A 20491-nucleotide genomic window follows, 5' to 3' on the forward strand; every position below is an offset into this window, starting at 1 on the left:
ACATAGAGATTATTTATGACTTTAATTAACTTTATCTTAGCTTCCTTAGATTAAGAGCAAACACCAGACTATGAAACAGATTTTATATTGATGACTTGACTTAATAAAGTAAAGATGGTAGTTATAGAATCATATTCTCCTTAGAAGTTACAGCTGGTATGTTAATTATCTAACTATTAATTATTCCAGCATGGTTAGTTTCTATTATACTTAAGATAATAATGCAATATGAATAGCAAAGGTTACTTTATTTCCACTATAAAGTAGAACCAGCAGAGGGCACTGTTATGCTATCTTTAGTAGGTGAAGCAATTGTGTCAGAAACTATTCTGACAACTAATAACGCAGTGATTCATTTGTCAACTATCTATCTAGTCCTTTAGCAAGTATTTATTGTCAGTTTTAGGCCAAGGGGTACAGATAAAAACAAAGTGAATGCCCTTCTCAAGCTTACATTCAAATAGTCTGAGATTGTACAAATGACGTAGGACATCAAAATGATTTTTATGTTTTGCAAATCCTGTTGTCTGTACAGTTAATGTTTGCAAATAGGGGTAAGAGAATAAATAGGGGAAAAAATCCTAAATTTTTTCTAAATATACAGCATATTCTCTATATTGCTATTTCTATAAACTCTGACTTCAAGGTTCTCAAAATCATAAATAGTAATACCTCAACTATTAAGGGTTAGAAAGAGATGAATACAACTAAATTTGCACTTCTCAGACTATTTCCTTCTTTATATGTGTGGTTATTCGAGATACAGATACCTATATCTTACTGATGGAATACTGAAGCATACTTTAATTCTATTAGTTGTTCTTCTATAATGTATTTTAAATTAGCCTAAAATGTACTGATGTCTGATACTACAAAAGAATATATGTACTACAAGAGATACTGCATATATAAATCATATATGATACTACAAAAGAATATATGTAGCATATATAAATTATAAAGCATAATCATCCAGAGAGTATGTGTTGAACCTACCACTCAAGAACTTGAATCTTTAAAATCCCTCATGTTCACCTGTGTGCTTCTTCTCTCCTGCTTCTTCTCTCCTCTATCCCTGTTGCCTGCCCCCCAAGAAGTGATGACTAGTTTTTATTTTTTATCATTTGCTTTTTTAAGAAATATATTTTTTGATATTTTTAAATTCCATATGTGTCACTAAGTTTTGCTTGGTTAATTTTTTGAGTGGTATCATGCTGTATGTCATATTCTAGAACTTGTTTTTTGTGTTAATACTTTGAAGATTCAACCGTGTTTTGGGGTATAGATATAGATCATTCCTTTTCAGTGCTATATGCTATTCCATTATAGGCATATGCCACAATCTGTTCATCCATTTTATTTTCAGTTGATGAGTATTTAAGTTTTGATTTTTGCTCTTATGAACATTCTTGTCTCTTGGTAAATGCAATAAAAGAGTACTGTTCTAGGTATAAAGCTAAAAGTGGAATTGTTGGACCCATAGGGTATACTGAAATTCAGTTTTGTAAGGTAGTTCTATATTGTTCTCCACAGTGCTTATATCCGTTTACTTTCCAGCAGCAGTGCTTCAAATGTCTCATTGATTCCCATCCCTCAGACTTACTAATTTTTGCCAGTTTTACTGAATTAAACATACTTACTTCATTGTGATTTTAGTATGTCTTTTTCTGGTTACCAAAGAGGATGAATATCTTTTTGCATATTTATTGGCCATATTTATTGACACTTCCTCTTTCATGAATTCACTGTTCAAGTCTATCCATCCCCCCATTTTTCTTTTTCTTTAATTAAAAAAAAATTTTATATTGAGATAAAAGTCTATTAGTTTCAGGTATACAATGATGATTCAGTATTTGCATATTTTGCAAAATGGTCACCACAGTAAGTCTAGTTAACATCCATCACCATATATAGTTACAGGTTATTTTTTTCTTATGAGAACGTTTAAGATTTATTCTCTTAGCAACTTTCAAATATGCAGTATGGTATTAACTATAGTCATCATGCTGAACATTGCATTCACATTACTTATTTATTCTATAACTGAAAGTTTGTACCCTTTGATTCCCTTCACCCTTGTTGCCCACTCACTACCCCGCTGCCTGTGCCTGTTCTCTGTATCTATGAACTTGGTTTTTGAACTTGAATCCTATCATATTTGACTGTCTCTGTCAGACTTATTTTAGTTAGCATAGTTCCCTCAAGGTCCATCCCGTGTTATAAATGGCAAAGTTTCATACTTTATGGCTAAGTAGTATTCCATTCATTTGTCAGTGGTAACTCAGGTTGTTTCCATGTCTTGGTTATGGTAAATAATACAATGCTATGGTGAACATAGGGGTGCATATATCTTTTTGAATTTGTGTTTTCATTTTCTTCAGAAAAATATGCAGAAGTTGAATTGCTAGATTATATGGTAGTTTGTTATTAACTTCTTGAGGACCTTCCATACTGTTTTCCATCGTGGCTACAACAATTTACAGTCCCACCAACTGTGCACAGGCAGTCGGGTTTCTCCATATCCTAGCCAACACTTGTTATTTCCTTTCTTTTTGATAATAGCCATTCTGATAGGTGTGAGAAGATAGCTCATTATGGTTTTGATTTTCATTTCCCTGATGATTAGTGGTGTGAAGCATCTTTTCATGTACCTGTTGGCTATTATTTCTTTGGAAAAATGTTTATTCAGCCCTTCTGCCCATTTTAAGTCAAATTGTTTGATTTTTGCTGATGAGTTGTATAAGCTCTTGATGTATTTTGGACATTAACCCCTTATCAGATATATCACTTGCAAGTATTTTCTCCCATTCAGTAGGTTGCCTTTTCATTTTGTTGATGGCTTCCTTTGTGGTGCAGAAGCTTTTTAGTTTGATGGAGTCCTATTGTTTATTTTTGCTTTTGTTGCCTCTGCTTTAGGTGTCAGATTTAAAAAGCCATCATCAATTCTGATGTCAAGGAGCTTACTGATTGTGTTTTCTTTCAGGAGTTTTAGGGCTTCAGGTCTTATATTCAAGTCTTTGATCCATTTCGAGTTAATTTTTTAATATGATGTAAGATAGTGGTCCAGTTTCATTCTTCTGCATGTGGTTGTCCAGTTTCCCCAGTACCACTTATTGAAGAGACTGCCCTTTTCCCCATTGTGTATTCTTGGCTCCTTTGTCATAAATTAATTTGACCGTATATGCATAGGTGTATTTTTGGGCCCTCTGTTCTATCTATTGTGTCTTGTTTTTATGCCAGTACCATATCGTTTTGATTACTTCGATTATTGTTTTGCTTAGCTCTTTTATAGTTTGAAAGTGGGGAGCATGATGCCTTCAGCTTTGTTCTTCTCCTTTTTTTTTTTTTCAAAGATTTTATTTATTTGACAGAGAGAGAGACAGCCAGTGAGAGAGGGAACACAAGCAGGGGGAGTGGGAGAGGAAGAAGCAGGCTCCCATCAGACGAGCCCAATGTGGGGCTCGATCCCAGGACCCTGGGATCACGTCCTGAGCCAAAGGCAGACACTTAACGACTGAGCCACCCAGGTGCCCTGCAGCTTTGTTCTTCTGTTTCAAGGTTATTTTGATTATTCAGGGTCTTTTGTGGCTCCATATAAATTTTAGAATTTTTTGCTCTGTTTCTGTGAAAAATGCCATTGGAATTAAAAAAAAAATTTTTTTTTAAAGATTTTATTTATTTATTTTAGAGAGTTCATGTGCAACCTTGGGAGGAACAGAAGGGGAGGGGAAGGGAGTGGGGAAAGAATCCCAAGCTCAACGTGGAGCCTGATGTGGGGCTCAATCTCATGACCTGAGCTGAAACCAAGAGTTGGACACTTAGCTGACTGAGTCACCCAGGTACTCTGTCATTGAAATTTTGATAGGGGTTACATTGAATCTGTAGGTTGCTTTGGGTAGTATGGACATTTTAACAATATTAATTATTCCATTCTATGAGCATGGAATGCTTTTCCATTTATTTGTGTCTTCTTCAATTTCTTTTATCACTGTCTTATTGTTTTCAGTGTACAGATCTTTAATCTCCTTGGTTAAATGTATTCCTAGGTATTTTATTCATTTTGATAGATCCCTAAATTTTCCTGTTGTTTGTCTTTTTCCAGTTGATACACAGGGTTATTATTATTTTTTAACATACTCTAGATACCAACCCTTTGTTAATTATATATGTTGCAAATATCCTGTTTTTCTTTTTAAATTTTTATGGTACCTTTTGATTAAAATCTTAATTTTAATATGGTGGAATTTATCAGTTCTTTCTATTTTGGTTAATGCTCTGTTGTGCCTTTTTAAAGGAATCATTCCCTACCCCAAGTTTATGAAGATACTCTTTTTATATATTCTTCTAAAAGGTTTTAAGTTTTGCTTTTTACATTTATGTCTTTAATTTTCATAAAACTATTTCTTTGTGCACGGTATGAGGATAGGGAGCTAATTTTCCAATACTCAGTTTTCCTAGTGTCATTAATGGAGTAGTCTTTTTTATCCGTACCTCTTTTGTTTGTCTAGGCTCAACATATGCATGGGTTTGATTATGAGAGCTCTCTGTTATGTTCTTTAGGTCAGTGTGTCTCTTCCTACATCAGTACCATACATATTTAATTTTACTAACAATTTTTAGGAATTAAATGGATCTTGGATTTAGTGACCAAAGGAGCTGCCATTTACTTTATGATAATGAAGTTTCATAAAAATATAAAATTTATTGATAGGTTCCTTCAGCAAGATTCTGTTGAACACCTTCACTATGCCAGAACTATACCAGGACTTGAGGATTTATGGAAATACAAGGCAGACAAAACTCCCTTCCCTTGTGGAACTTATGGTCTAGTGGAGAAGGCAGATAAAAAACAAACAAATGATATAATTTCAGACAGTGATAAGAGCTACAATGAAAATCATGTTTGATAAGGTGATAGATTATAATTGTGGCAGAGTGCACAATAACCAAAAATTTATAAATTGTATTATATTAAAATTAACTTATTTATCACAGGTACCATGAAGAGTTTTTCTGAAGAGATGACATTTGAACACAGACAACAAATGATGCGAGGGGTCAATAGTGTGAACATCTGGGGTGGGAGTTTTCCAGGTAGATGGAACCAGAGATTTAAAGGCCCAGAGCCTGGGGCAAAATGGCATATTTTGAGGAATACCAAGAAGGCCATTATAGCTAGAGCCAAGTGACTAAAGAGGAGAGAAGTAGAGAATGAGGTTGGAAAGGTACGCAGGGGGCCAGCCACTTTTGAGTTCTTATGCCATGGAATTTATTGCAAGTATAATAGCCATTTATGATATTTCTGCATGGTGTAAATCTGATTCATGATTTACAAAGATTGTTCAGGCTTCTACGTAGAGAATGAATTCTATACAAGCAAGGAGTGAGGCAGTAAGTCTGGAGACTAGGTAAAAATCTGTTGCTATGATCCAGTGGAAAAGCAATGGTTGGCTTAGAACAGGGTGGTAGTTGTGGAAGTGGGGAGAAGTAAAAGGATTCCATATAAATTTTGAAGGTAGACTACAAAGATCCCACAGATGAATTGGATGTGAAGCATGAAAGAAAGAGGAAAAATAGGAGAATATATCTAAGGTTTCTGACCTGAGAAAGGGGGGAGGAGAGTAGTAATTCCACTAACTGAGATGCAGCAGAGGCAGGTTTGGAGAATAAGCAGAATCAAGAATTATACTCTGGATAATAGATGCCTGTTAAGGAATAGAGGTATTATAAGGCAGGCAGTTGGACATGAGTTTAGTTCAGGAAGAGATACAAATTCAGGAGTGTATAGATTCTTTTTTTATGGACTTGATGGGACTATACATTTTTTTATATCTTGGGTGTTAAGTGAAAGTTTTTTTGAATTTTTACATTGAAATGTATAGAGCTAAAATATCATTCTTTAACTTTAGCACAATGGGACACAATTTGAATTTAAAGCAACTGATTTAAAAGATATGGTGATAAAAATGTGAATGTGAAATTCCAGTTAAGTTAAAAATTAAATCTGTAGTGAAGAGAGAATCATTCTCCCTCAAGATAAAGCTAAAGTTTTTGTAGGCAGAAAGCACAGAAACATAAAATGGAAGGACATGGAGACCCTAGGGCACTATTTGGTGACAATTTGCCCTATTCCTTCATTGAGTGTGTTTCTCTTTTCTGTCCTCTCTGCAACTGGGCATTGCTCATCTTTATTAGTAGCTTGGCCAAATAGGTGAATAACAACCTTAAACACTACTTAAATTGATTTTTGGGGCAGCAAGCTTTTAAGAGATTAGGCTTTGGAACGAAATGCTTCTGAGTTAGACATCTTACCTCTATTACATAGTCTTAGGCAGGACAGTCTCTGAATGAACCTCAAGTTTTCTAATCTCTAAAATGGAAATCATACCTACTTTTTATGAAAATTAGAAATTAGAGTAGAAATTATAGTGAATGTAAATATTGTATGCTGCTACTAATTTGTATTTTTTCTGATTACTAATGATGGTTGATTATCTTCATATGTTTATTAACCGTTTGTATTTCTTTTATGAAATGACTTTGTCTCTTGTTTATTGCTTTATTGGCAAATATAGTTAATAGAACAATGAAAAGTCCATAGTAGCCTTGGAGTACCTTTCATTATCAGTTGACTACGTATTTTCATTTTTATAATGTCCAGATTTTTTGTAATTTGACTCATGCATACCTATCAGTTTCTCTTGGGTTGATGGCAAACTACATATAACAGAAAACAAAGCAATTATGCAAACCAAAGTATGGAGTTGGTAAAATGAATATAACCATTGAGGCTCTTTCGATCTTAGTTCTATTCCATGTTATTAACTGTGCCATTTTGTAAATCTATAACATAGGTACTAATTCTTTTTTCCTTTTTCCTTGAGCTGTGGTAGCAAACAGTGACGAATCTCAACTTCTGACACCAGGAAAGATGAGTCAGCGCCAAGGGAAAGAGGCTTACCCAACGCCAACCAAAGATTTGTATCAGCCATCTTTTAGTCCAGCAAGTCCTCATAGTCAGGGTAAGAAATTGTGCTTTTAATTTTGTTGTTGTTGTTGTTGCTTAAAGGGGAGAATGACATTTTAGGTCTACCATAACTTTTTTCTTTATAACTGTTCGATTTTATAGTGTTTTTTTATTTGTTTTGGTCATCCATTATACTCTTGAAATGAGTTTATTTTTGTTTAGAGTGCTTTTAATTCCTCTTCTATTCTCCACTGTACTTGGTTAGTTACACTTTCCTTCTAATTGAGTGATTCTCAAACTTGGTGGTCTCAAGACTACTTTACAATGTGAAAAATTATTGAAGACCTCAAAGAACTTTTACATGGGTTAACCTATTGATATTTATTGTAAATTAGAATGAAGAAATTTTTAAAATGTTTAAATTAATTCATCTAAAATTATAATAATAAACCCATTACAGGTCAATATGAATAACATTTTTATTAAAAAACAACTATGTTCCTCCTTCCCTTTTCCTCAAAAAAAAAAAAAAATTGAGAAGAGTGGTATTCTTTTCCCTTCTGGTTGCTCAGATTTGGCACTTTTGACATTTTGGGCTGGATAATTCTTTGTTGTGGGGGGCTGTCTTGTGATATTTAGTAGCATCTTTGGCCTGTACCCACTAGATGATAAAGGCACTTTGTCCAGTTGTATACAATCAGAAATAGTTCTAGACTTTGCCAAATGTCCCAAATTGTCTTTGGTTGAGAACTACTGTCATACAATTTTTGCAAATCTCTTTAATATCTAGCTTAAGAAAAGACACCTGCATTTTCAGATCTGCTTCAGCAATTCATCTGTTATTATGTGATGATTTGATTGAAGCATATGAATAAAATCCAGCCTTATGTAGTCAGAAAAAGGAGGATTACATTAATGGCTTTATACATAATTGCAGATATTCTTCTTTGATACTACACCAAAATTTGACAAGTGGTAGTTTCTTAAATATTCGTTGCAAAATGGAATCTGAAACATATCAATAATCTTCATACTCTCTTAAGTTAAAGTCTATTGATCTGTGTTGAACTTTGAATGGCTCTTTACTCATGCATGAGCTTTTAACATCATGCATTAATCATTTGGAAAGTAGTTGCTTACGGAGTTATGCAGATCTATTAAGTGTTGACACATTTTAAAATACAATGCAAAGATGTGCCTTATGCATACTTCTCTTGTCATACAGAAATTAAAACCATGTGTACTCCAGGTTTAAGATTAATAATTTTTACTGTTTCATCAAGAACATCTATAAGTGAAACTGGCCTTTTACTTTAAGTGCATGGCAATGAAGAAATAGTGACTGCTACAGGTTGGTGCCTCTACCTTGATTTGTGCTAAGGTGCCAGCAGTTTTATCCAGCATTGCTTTTGTACCATCAGTGAAAATGTATTATGTTTTGACCTTGCAGACTCTCTAAAAGAGTCTTGGGGACTCCTGGGGATTATGGACCTCGCTTCCAAATTCATAACTGATAAATTTTGTGTATTGAATTCTGCTTCTTAGTAAAGTTTATTTGATCAAATGCTTTGAACTCTTGCAGTACTACAATAGGTATGGTGGAAAGACTTTTAAAACAGAGCACTTTAAAACGGAGCACTTAAATTTGGTGTTTGAAAGCTAATATACACTTATGTGTCTGTTTTTATACCAGTACATACTGTTTTGATTACCATAGCTCTGTTTATAGTTTGAAACCAGGGACCGTGATGCCTTCAGCTTTGTTGTTCTTTTTCAGGATATTTTGATTATTCAGGGTCTTTCATGGTTCTGTACAAATTTTAGAATTTTTTCTATTTCTGTGAAAAATGCCACTGGAATTTTTTTTTAATATTTTATTTATTTAAGAGAGAGAGAGCGTGCGTGAGGGGTTGGGAGGAACAGAGGGTGAGGGAAAGAGAGAGCAAAGAGAGTCCCAAGCAGGCTCCACTCAACAGAAGTTATCAAATACTTTAAAAAATTTAATTTGGAGTCTTAACTATCACAATATCTTTGTATAATTAGTCAGGCTTTGGTGTTCTGACTTTATTATCTTTGAAAGATTTTATTTGAGAGAGAGCGTGCATGTGCACACAAGCAAGGGGGAGAGGCAGAGGGAGTGGGAGAAGCAGACTCTCTCTGAGCAGGGAGCCCAGCACGGGGCTCCATCCCAGGACCCTGGGATCATGACCTGAGCTGAAGGCAGCCGCTTAACTGAGTGAGCCACCCAGGTGCCCCAATGGTGTTGTGACTTTATGAATTATTCTTTGAAAGTAGGATTAATTACTTCTTTTTAGATGAATATTAGTTGGTAAAAAGTAAGTTACATGATCATTTTCTGCTTTATTTCAGTGGAAAATGCTTTTCTAGTCAAGTGTTTGTTGGGAAATTTTTATTTACTATTGTTGGAACTGGAAAAGGTATATAAAAACAAAAATAATTACTTTGTCAACATTTATTGTATAGTTGTTGAATATATTTTGGAAAGTTAACATTTTTGTTGCCAAAATGCTTTTTGAAGCTTGCAAGTGGATATATGGTACACACTCGTATAAATAACCTTCATTAAGGTAAAATTCTCTGAAAGGATGTAGCTTATGTGGCTTTTCCATTCAGTGTGCCACAATTTTGACTGTAGTAGATTCATCTAATTCATGTATCTGCGTACTAGAATATTTAGAGGAATTCTTTAACTTGGGACTTAAGCAAGAAAGGTTAGTTACTAATAATTAAAACTACCCTCATTTATATTTATCATGAACATTTTCAGGCAAACAGAATTTGAGAGAAAATAGTACAGTGAACACTAATATACCCATTAGGTAGATTTAAGAAAATTTTAACTGTTTCTTGTATTTGTTTCATTTATTTGAGGGTGAGGCTGGAATATTTAGAGTAAGTTATAGATCTCATGATATTGTACCCCAAAATACTTAATGCAATTAAAAACATTTTCTTACATAACCATTCAAGTCTCTGTTTAACAGAATTAGTGATAATTACTTAATATAGGCTAATACCTAGTCCATATTCAGATTTCCCCAATTGTTCCCACATCTTTTTACAGTTGGCTTATTACAGTAGGCTGATCCAAGAAAGGTTCATAGATTATATTTGGTTGTTATGTCATTATATTTCCTTTAATCCCAAAGAGTCTCCTTGTTTACTTTTATTTTCTCTTGTTGCTTTTGACTTTTTTTTTATAAAACTGGGTCAGTGTTCCTATGGAATGTTTGACCTTTTACATTTAATCACCTTCTTGAAGGATTAATTTGTTTTTCTATCTTGTATATATTCTGTAAACTGGAAGTTAAATGCAACATTGATTACATGCAGGTTGAACATTTATGGCGAGATTATTTTGTAGGAGATGTGTACTGTGGGAGAATGTATGCTGCATCACATGAGAATTCACTTAATGTTTGATTGTCCCACTGTTAGTGACTTAAGATTGATCAGTAGGTTCAGGTGGTGACAGCGCTGTCCTCTTCATTGAAAGTTGCATTCTTTCTCCTCTTCTGACCTAAAAGTAAAATAGATCTAGTTGGCAGCTGATAAATAGTCTTTTTCCCCATCAAGTTTTTCTTTAAAGGTGTTAAGTACCCTTTGATGACCATTTAATCAGTTAAAATATTAGGGGTTGAAAAAATGGTGATTTTCTAATTCTGTCATTCTTTTTACATTTGTTACTAAAATTTTTCTGTAAAGAAGAGATCTTAATTGTCATAGAGTTACTTGGTAAACACTGAAATATAGTTCCTGTAGGAAAGGCAGGATAAATGGTTGTTTCCTCCTGAGAACCCGTTTTTATATTAAAGAGATGATATAAAGTCTTTTTCCAGTGGTGACACATAAATTTTTTTGTCCTTTAAAATTTTTTTAATATGATAAAGAACTCATACATTTTAATACATTCATTGTGTTTCAATCATTGGTTTTAAAATGAAGATAATAGTAGTACCTAGCACATAAGATTTTTATAAGGCTTAAAATGTTAATACATGTAAAAAGCCTAGAACATAGTGTAGTAAATAATAATTATGACAGCTGATTAATAAATGACTATTATTACTATTACTATTATTTTAAACAAATGATTTTGTTTGGGTTGAAAGCTGATATTTCAGTTGTTGCTGTACTTCAGCATCTTACAGAGGCTCATTTAGAAATCTTTTAACATGGATGGCCCATGTAAACCTCTAATTTTTGCATTTAAAGCAGCTGCAGTGTCAGTTATATCTTGATTTGCACCTTAATGTTCCTGCATTAATTATGGGTAAATTAATATTTGTGGAGTGAATTACATACTGAATGTTCTTATTTATTAAAGTCAACCTGTTGGCTTTAGAATTTGAGAGATATCTCCCTCTGGTTTAACTACTGAAATTCTGTATCATAGTTTCCAGCTGTCAAATTTGCTTAAAATAAGATATATCAATTAACTTTTAAAAAATAAAAGATCTGTTTGTTTATTTTAGAGAGAGCGAGAAAGAGTGTGTTCATGAGTAGGGGGAGGGACAGAGAGAGAGGGAGAGATATAATCTCAAGCCGTCTCCCCGCTGAGACGAGCCCCACACAGGGCTGGATCTCACAACCCTAATCATGACCAGAGCTGAAACCAAGAGTCAGATGCTCAACAGACTGAGCCACTCAGGCGCCCCTATATCCATAAACTCTTGATTATGATGAGGATAAACTGCTGGAAGAGATTAACAAATGTCCTGTGAACCTCTTTGAATTAATTGTCTACCATGTCTCAAATACTCTTGCTTAGTATTATCAGCTTCTGAATGGAAAGAATTAAGAGTTCCAGAAACTTATTGACAGTAATAATGACTAACATTTAATGATGCTCTTTATGTCTCTAAGAGCTTTTTACACGCATTAGTTCCTGGGATTCTTGCAAGAACCTTATGGTGTATAAATCATTCTCCCTGCTTCACAAGTGAGGAAATTGAGCAATTGGTAAGGATAATTTCCTTGCCCCAGTTCACACAATTAATATATGATAGAGTTCAAATTTGAACCTAGGTATGATTCCAGAACTTGTTTTTTATTGTTTTTTTAGTTTCAGTGAATTAGTGATTAGGTGTTTTGAGGCTTAAATTTTCTAAACTTTTAACTTTGGCTCCTGTGTCTTTTGATAGAACCCCATTATGTGTAGAATGCTTTCTGTGGAGATTTTGATTTTTTTTTTTTTTTTTGAGGAATATGTAACGGTGCAGTTTTGGAGTCAGGTGGTGAGTATATGTTTTACTTTATAAGAAATTGGCCAAACTAGTTCCAAAGTAGTACCATTTTATATTTCTATTAGCAGCATATGAACATTTCAGTTGCTCCGTATTCTCAACCTTTTTTATTTAGCCATTCTAGTGAGCGTGTAGTGGTATCACATTGTGGTTTTAATTTGCATTTCTCTTAAAACTAATGATGTACATCTTTTCACATACTCATTGGCCACTGGTATATTTGAAGTATAAGTTCAGAGTTTTTACACATTTAAACAACTGGTGTGTTTATCTTATTAGTGAGTTTTAAGAGTTCTTTGTATATTTCAGTATCATGCTTTGCTAGCTGTGTGTATTGTATTTGCTTCAAGTTTTGGCATACGTTTTCATTGTACAAATGATTTCTTTCAAAGAGCAGATGTTTTTTAATTTTGATGAAGCCCAGTTTATCATTTTTTACCCTATGATTCAAGCTTTTTTTCTCCTCTCTCTACTAAAGAAATCTTTGTGTACCTTAAAGTTGCAGAGAACGTTTTCTGTGATCTCCTCCAGAAGTGTTACAGCATTAAGGCTCTGATCTCTCTTTATTTTCATTCTTACTCTTACATATTAAGCCAGGTCCTTATCATTTCATACCTATGTTACATAGTACCACACCCTCCTAATTCTATTAGGACTTTGCCCTCCAGTATACCAGTTACATCTTTCTTTCTTTTTCTTTTTTTAAAGATTTATTTTGGAGAAAGAGTGTGTGCGCGTGTGCAAGTGGGGTGAGGGGCAGAGGGAGAGAATCTTTAAGCAGACTCCCAGCTGAACAAGGAGCCTCATGCGGAGCTCAGTCCCATTACCCATGAGATCATGACCTGAGCCGAAACCGAGAGTAGGATGTTGAACCAACTGAGCCACCCAGGCTCCCCTCAGGCTCATGTTTCTTAACAAAACAACCAAACAAAATTATCGTTTATGTGTTAAGGTGAGATTATTATGGGAATGGGGCTTTTATAGATGTATATAGGCCAAGAGTACATAGATCCTCTGAAGTAAGTGTCTGAGGGAAATAATATGAATAAAGAGAAATAGAAAATTACAAATGAAAATACAACTTTTAATTATTCAAGCTTGTAACCAAAAAGTTCACTAGATGCCTGTATTTCTGTGGCTCCCATTCTCAAAAAGTTGACAGTTGACTGTTGCCTGAAGCAGTGGCTGCTGAGTCTGGGTGTGTCTGAGAATCACCTGGGAGCTTTGCTTAGATACAGATTTCTACTCCAGCCTTATAAAATCTCTAGGAGCTTTTTTTTTCTCCCTCTAGGGCGAGACTGTGTATTTATAAAGCTCTCCAAGTGTCTCCAATGTAGTAACATTTGGACAAATAGTCTAGAGCATAAATTCCAAATCCCATGATCTGGTAGTCAGGACTCTTTGTCTGATTTTACTGTACCTTTCCAATTTCATTTTGTGTTTCCCACCATCATGAACCCAGCAAGATGGCTTTCTTCCCTGTTCCTCAGCTTGACCATGCTTTTATTAATCCTGGTCCTCCATTATGGACTGTCCTCTCCCTTCCCTTTGCTTATCTGACTACTTCTCAGATCCTAGGGTGCCATTAGTAAAAAATGGCCTCAGAGTAAGGATCAGATTAAGAGTGCTTCTATAAGATTTTATGTTGAGACTTCAGAAGGATTTAAGGCAATGTCTCTTGGTTCCTTTCAGCTAGACAAAGAGCTTCAAAGGGTCTTAAAGGTGTATCTTCTAGAATGTGTCAGCTAACCAAAAGAGCTTCTAACGCTCTTAAGTCTGCTGTCCTATAGCACCATTGACATAGCCCAAAGTAGTGAATGGTCTATCTCAAAGAAATTTGTGGTTGTGGCATCTGTTTCATTGAGGTTATTCTAATAAAATTCATAAGAAACTCACAAAGTTTTTACAAGAATGATGCTAATGGAAGCACCACCAGCTGAGATGGAAAAGGATAGACATAGTCTAGTTCAGCTAAGTAGAGCCTTTGCGTGTGTGTGTGGGGGGAAATCCCAGTCTTGTGCGGGCATGAAGCAGGCTGAGAAAGCTCCACTATTGAAAACATGGACCATTTCTTAAGAAATTGGAAGACTGACTCAGAGAATGGAGCCAGGAGCCCAGAGGGCAGAGTCAGGATCCACAAAGGACTATTTTCAAAGAACATGACTGTATTCTAATCAAACTGCTAATGATGTGCCCAGCAGATTGCGCCGTTGCTATGGCACTGCTGTGCCTTCTGTGTAACTCATTATCCTCTGCATCTTTTGAACTCAAGTGTCCGTTGCAGTCCTATCCCTCGCTTACTGCAGTGGGCCAAATAAGTTATCTTTTGAGGTGATAGGATTTTGGTTTAAGAGGAGCTATATCTGAAGAGCTGTATGTGAGGAACTAAACCCAAGGAGTACCATTTGCACTTGAACCTGATTTAAATAACTAGATCCTGGCCTTACAGCCAGTGCTATAATAGGGTGACATTTTGGTTAGGGGGAGACGATGAGTATATTTTACATCTGGAAGGAATGTGAATTAGGTGGATTGTGGTGTATTTCATTTTTAAAGATGACTGCAATAATGTCTTTCATCTTACATGCCTTTTTTTTTAATGTGTCTTTGCAATTTTCCCATCAAGAAATTGACTTTATTCTTACTCTATCCCTACCCCCCCCTTTTTTAAAGATTTTATTTATGTATTTGACAGAGAGACAGCCAGCAAGAGAGGGAACACAAGCAGGGGGAGTGGGAGAGGAAGAAGCAGGCTCCCAGCAGAGAAGCCTGATGCGGGGCTCAGTCCCAGGACCCTGGGATCACACACTGAGCCAAAGGCAGACGCTTAATGACCAAGCCACCCAGGCACCCCTACCCCTACCCCCTTTCAATCTAGAATGGCCATGTGACTGCTATGACCAATAGAATATGACAGAAGTGACATTCTAGGACTTTTGAGACCGGACATTAAAAACACCTGGTAACTTCTGCTTTTGCATATTAGAGGAAACCAGCTTCCAGGTAAGGAGTCTCACTATCCAGATACTACCATGCTGTGTGGAAGCCTATACTGGCTCGCTCCCACTTGTAGTCATCCCAGATATATGAGTGAAGGATCAGATATATGAGTGAGGAAGCCGTATTGGGTGTTCTAGCAGATACTCTGTGAATCAGAGACAAGCCCCCTCCTCCCCCCCCAACTTGCCTAAATTGCAGAATTGGGAGCAGATAATTTAGCATTTTAAACCATTAAGTTTTGGGTAGTTGAAGCTATAGCAATAATAGTAAGCAACACAAAGTGATTAGAATTACATTTATAATTTTGGAAGAATACAGTAAAAGAAGATTCATTACCAGACTGTACTGTCAAGGTGAGGTGAATGCAGCCTGGATGAGAGTGACAGTGATGGGAATTTGTCAAGGATTAGTGATTGATTGGGTGGGGGTGACAGTGGAGAGTGTGAAGAAAGAATGAGCAGTGACTTCTAGATATTTTGCTTGGGAAACTAGTTAAAAGTTTACCAAGATAGGGAACTATGAGGAAAACCAAATTTGGGGGAAAGATGCTGGGAACTCCAATTTTGGACATGGTGAGATTGAAGTATGTTAGAGCTACTATGTGGCATGTTAAGGAGGAAATTGGCCTTATGAGTTTGGGATTTAGTAGAAACTTTCACTCTGGAAATGTTGATTTGGAAGTCCATCAGCATAGACAGTGTAATTGAAGACAGTTAAAACAATCGTGTACATCAGTTGAGAGATTCCCAAACAGTATTGTTTTTTAAATGAAGTAGAACAGAATCAAAAGATCAGAGCTTATCTGACCTGTGAAATTTTTATCTGATACTCATGTGTGTGCTTACACACACACTTGATGTAAAATATATTTCTTGTCGTGAGTTATAAAAAGTTTGGGAAGAATTGAAGCTTGAAAAAAAGTCTTTAAAAAGTCAACATTTGAGGGTCTGGTGGAGAAAGAATTGGTAAAGGAGTCTTGTATCCCAGAAAAATAATTGATAAGGAATTGGAGATAGTTCAGATAGCAGACTCTTTCAGGAATTGTGCCCTTGAAGGCGCTGACAGTGTATGGTAGCTAGAGAAAGACATGGGGCAAGAAGGGAATTTAAGAAAGGAGATAAAATTTGAGCATATCCAAACATTGACAGGATAAAGTCAATAGAAATACAAAACATGTGAGAAAGATGGGGGAATTAATAGGTTGGTCACAGAGGAGGCAGCAGGGATAGGATCTAGTGTGCAAGTGAAGGATTGACAGGACTAAGAATACAACTGGAAAGTAGAGGAACCATGATAGTGGGGGTGCCAAGTAGTGTTCAGGCTTTAGTTGAGGTTGGTATTAATCTGCCTTACTGTGAGATTTTCTTCTGTAAGGTTAGGCTTTACTGGGTATGTGCAATAAAAGTAATCGTGGCAGAGTAGGCATGGGATGCTGGCAGGGGAGTGGAGGTTTGATGGGTAAGTTTGGTGAATGCTTTGGCGGAGGATGGGGAAGGGAAGATCTGTAGGAGGAAATGTCCGAATTAATGGACAGCTTAGAGGCATTGTGTAGCTAAGTGGTTGTGGGGGCTGAGGCAAGGGTTCTCCAATAGATGAATACTGAAATGATAAAATAATTGAGCGTTAATGTAAAAGGAAGAAAGGTAGAGAGTAAATGTCATTTGTCATTAAACTCCTCATGATAGCTTGTCCTTTTTCTTTTTTCTTTTCTTTTCTTTTCTTTTTTTTTAATATTCGTCTCTTCCTAGCACACATAGTAGGTACTTTTGTGTTGAGTAAATGAATGAATGTCTTTACGGAGCACCTTCTATGTGCTAGTCCCTGCCCTTGTGAAGCTTTAGTCTCATTTTTTAATGAATAGATGCAAGTTTGGAAGTGATATTCATGTACTAAAACCTGTATATGAATATGACATGAACATCACGTATAATATTGTTCCTGTGTTTGCTAAAGAGAGTCCTACAAGAGAGCGGAAGAGCATGCATCAGGAAAAAACGTCATTTATATTGATCCTATATCCTGGACTCATGCTAATAGCTACCATTCATCAAGCACTTAACCAGTTTGGCTAATATGCTGAAAGTTGTATGTGCAAAACTATATTAAGCTGTTGAAATAATCCCATAAGACATAGGCACAGTTACTAGATCAGTTTTACAAGTGAGAAAACTAAGGATTAGGGATGTTAAGAAATTTGTTCAAATTACAAAACTGATTTGTCTGAGGCAGTTTTCAATCTCAGAACTGTCAAAGCCCATAGTCTTACTACACTCTATTGGAGTGAATTATAATGCCAGCTATTTTCCTTTTGTTTTATACCTGCTATTGTGTTAGAAGTTTGTTTTGCCAGTGCTTGAAGATGGCAAAGATTTCGATTGTTCCTGTTTTCTAGCTGAGTCTCTTTCACGGATATTGATTCATACCAATTTAATGTAGGTCATTATCCCTTAAAAACAGTTAAATGCCCCTGCCCCCCCACTCCCACAGCGTGGTTTCCTTCCATTGTATTAGGATTTTCTTTTCTTTTTTTGAAGGAACTAGGGAGACTGATTCTCCTTACTAGAGCCCACACACATCAAGGTAGTCTTTTATTTGTCATATGTTTAGGTTATGGTAATGAATCAGATTATTCCAGAAATTATTTATGTGTCAGATTTTTTTACCTTATTCAAAGTTAAGTATACCAGTTTACTTAAAAAATACTTTTAACTTCAATATGATTACTGAATGTCTCTTAAATAGAACGGTATTTGCTTTATGCTGACTTCTTTGACCTTTATTTCAGCTTTTTATCAAGAAAGAAGGACATGTATATTAATTAGGCTTGTTGTCTGCCTTCCACCCCCCCCCCCCACTTTTGAATAACAGCAGTGCCAAGGGAGCCTAAAGACTAAATTAAAGCTCATGTCATGGATAGATACTCTGTTCTCATTACATGACATTTGAGATTGTTATCAAAGCTTGATGAGTTACTATAATTCATCTTGTAATTCTTCGGTCATAAAAAGCTATTTTGCGTGCTTTTAGTTTTACAAAACCATCTTTCAGTTGTAGTGCTTTGTAAGAGAATGTAAAATGCTTCTTTGCCAAAGCTTAAAGGAGTCTGTTTCAAACTAATTTTTAAATGTTTAAAATTTAAAAACTTTTAAAACTGAAAGTTACCCACTTAATCAGTTCCCTGCTTAACCAGTTCTATCAAAATGAATTTAGACCATGCTAGCTTTATCTAGACTCGAATTAAAATGTATATGCTTATTTAGTATTTTGTTTCTCTTATCCTTCAGCAAATTCTCTTAACTCTGCCAAATCCCTTCACTTGAATTCCCTGGTAGCATTAAACATGACATGATGGGTCTGTATCTACAACTTAATGGAAAAACTTTGGGGTTTTTCTTTGCAGATTTTGCTAGTGTGGAGATAGATTCCCTAGGGTGACAGTTTTAGACCTTGCTGGTATAATCTCAGGTGGCACCTTCATTAAAATGGTTTTTAGACAAAAGGAGACCAAGAAATCAGTTTCCACCATGAATCGAAGCAATTCTTCCTTCCTTGGTAAGATATTTCTAGGATCAATTCTTGAACGTTTATGAGAATACACACACATAACAAATGTGTCTTGAATATATGTGTTCTGTTTCATGAAAATTGTTTTACCAGAAAGAGTACTAGAATTTATCCCCATTACCTTTAATTTTTTTTCTCCTAAATGCTATGCTTTGGCTTGTAGCCATAGGTTGTTTTTATTACAGATAGTATACACTAGAGGTTATGTTAATTTTCTTCTGAGTTACTGAATCCTCACTGTTAGATTTTTGAAGTTATTTCTTAAGACACAGTTGTTTTCTGTTTGAAATTCGTTGTGTTAGAATAGTTGCTTCTTAGGTGTGAAAGTATCTAATAAGTAATGAACAAAGGGTATAATACTTGGAAAATTAAAAAAATCAGAATGAAATATTTTCTTAAATCTCTCTTGTGAAATGTTGCAATATCTTTGTTTTTCAAATGTTCCTATGCTCCTGTTGGGGAAACTGAAATACTTTCAAAACGTTTATTGAAAACTGAGAATGAATAATTTAGCTGTTTTAAACATCTTTACAAAGATAAGAGGAGTCTGTCTTACCCTTGCCAGGCCTTATTAGTTGCTTCTTATCAAAGCAGTAAGATGAGCATAAAGAATACTGAAGAACACTTTTTTCCCTGTAAATGTTCTCTGCATGTATCTAATTAAAATACATATGTGTGTGTGTACATATATATATTTACTTACAGATGTGTGTGTGTGTGTGTTTAAGATAACATTAAAGGATTATCAGGTACTACTTGCACTAGTTTCTCAGCTCTTTTTTTTTTTTTAAGATTTTATTTATTTATTTGACGGAGATAGAGACAGCCAGTGAGAGAGGGAACACAAGCAGGGGGAGTGGGAGAGGAAGAGCAGGCTCCCAGCAGAGGAGCCTGATGTGGGGCTCGATCCCATAACGCCGGGATCACGCCCTGAGCCGAAGGCAGGCGCTTAACCGCTGTACCACCCAGGCGCCCCTCTCAGCTCTTTTCTGTTGGGATTTCCTCCCATTTGTTTCCAGAGTCTGAGAGGTTGAGATCACCTTCTTAGCAAGAGTGGTAAAATAGTTCCACCTATAGAGTTAACCGCTACGATTTTCCTTTCCTTATTTAAGGCATGGAGATGCCTTATTGTATTGTTAGTAAATAAATAGCAAGATAATAACAACTTAATTTACCAATATTGGCATAATATCTGAGAGAAGATAAAGAGTTTCATAGAAATTTTTCTGTTTTCATTTTGGTTGTTGTAATTTTGAACATACATAGATTTTATTTAAGAATGACACAGTGAAGTTTAGCAAACTCCTATTTTCCAAGTAAAGGAGCGGTGTGTGACAGATGGACAAATTCCTCCCAGGGATTACAGGATTTTCCAGGGGTCTCCTCCATCAAGCTGGCCTTTATTCTGTTCGGCACAGAGTTCTGTACTAGAAAGCAGGAACAAACCAGAAATGATATTCTCAGGCCCAATTTGTAATTGGGAAATTTAGGGATAGGAAGTAGGGAAACATAAGGAAACATGAAAACATGTAAGTGAACTTTAGATGTTACAGTTCCAGTAATACAGCAAACTAGACATTCAGAAAAAACCTTCCTAGTAAGAACATCAAAATGATGGATATGGTGGGGGGGGTTGTTTTATATTTTTGGTTTTGTTTCTGTTTTTTATACCACTTTATCCCAACCTGAGCAC

The 20491-nt window shown here is 35.5% G+C and overlaps 1 protein-coding gene across 15 annotated transcripts in view; it reads left to right on the forward strand.

The window, feature by feature from the left end:
* The window catches only part of OSBPL8 (oxysterol binding protein like 8), a 157770-nt gene that overhangs the window by 71752 nt on the left and 65527 nt on the right, over positions 1–20491 (forward strand). For 8 of the 15 annotated variants that reach the window (XM_045811149.2, XM_045811153.2, XM_045811158.2 and 5 more), the window contains 2 exons: positions 6885–7022; positions 12193–12225. In XM_045811149.2, the coding sequence (XP_045667105.2) occupies positions 6885–7022; positions 12193–12225 (171 nt within the window). The remainder of the gene's footprint in view (positions 1–6884; positions 7023–12192; positions 12226–20491) is intronic. The other 7 variants (XM_045811154.2, XM_045811162.2, XM_045811161.2 and 4 more) reach the window with 3 other exon arrangements.

Source organism: Ursus americanus, chromosome 17 (assembly GCF_024610735.1).
Source record: "Ursus americanus isolate L20-20 chromosome 17, mUrsAme1.1.p, whole genome shotgun sequence".
Classification (NCBI taxonomy): domain Eukaryota; kingdom Metazoa; phylum Chordata; class Mammalia; order Carnivora; family Ursidae; genus Ursus; species Ursus americanus.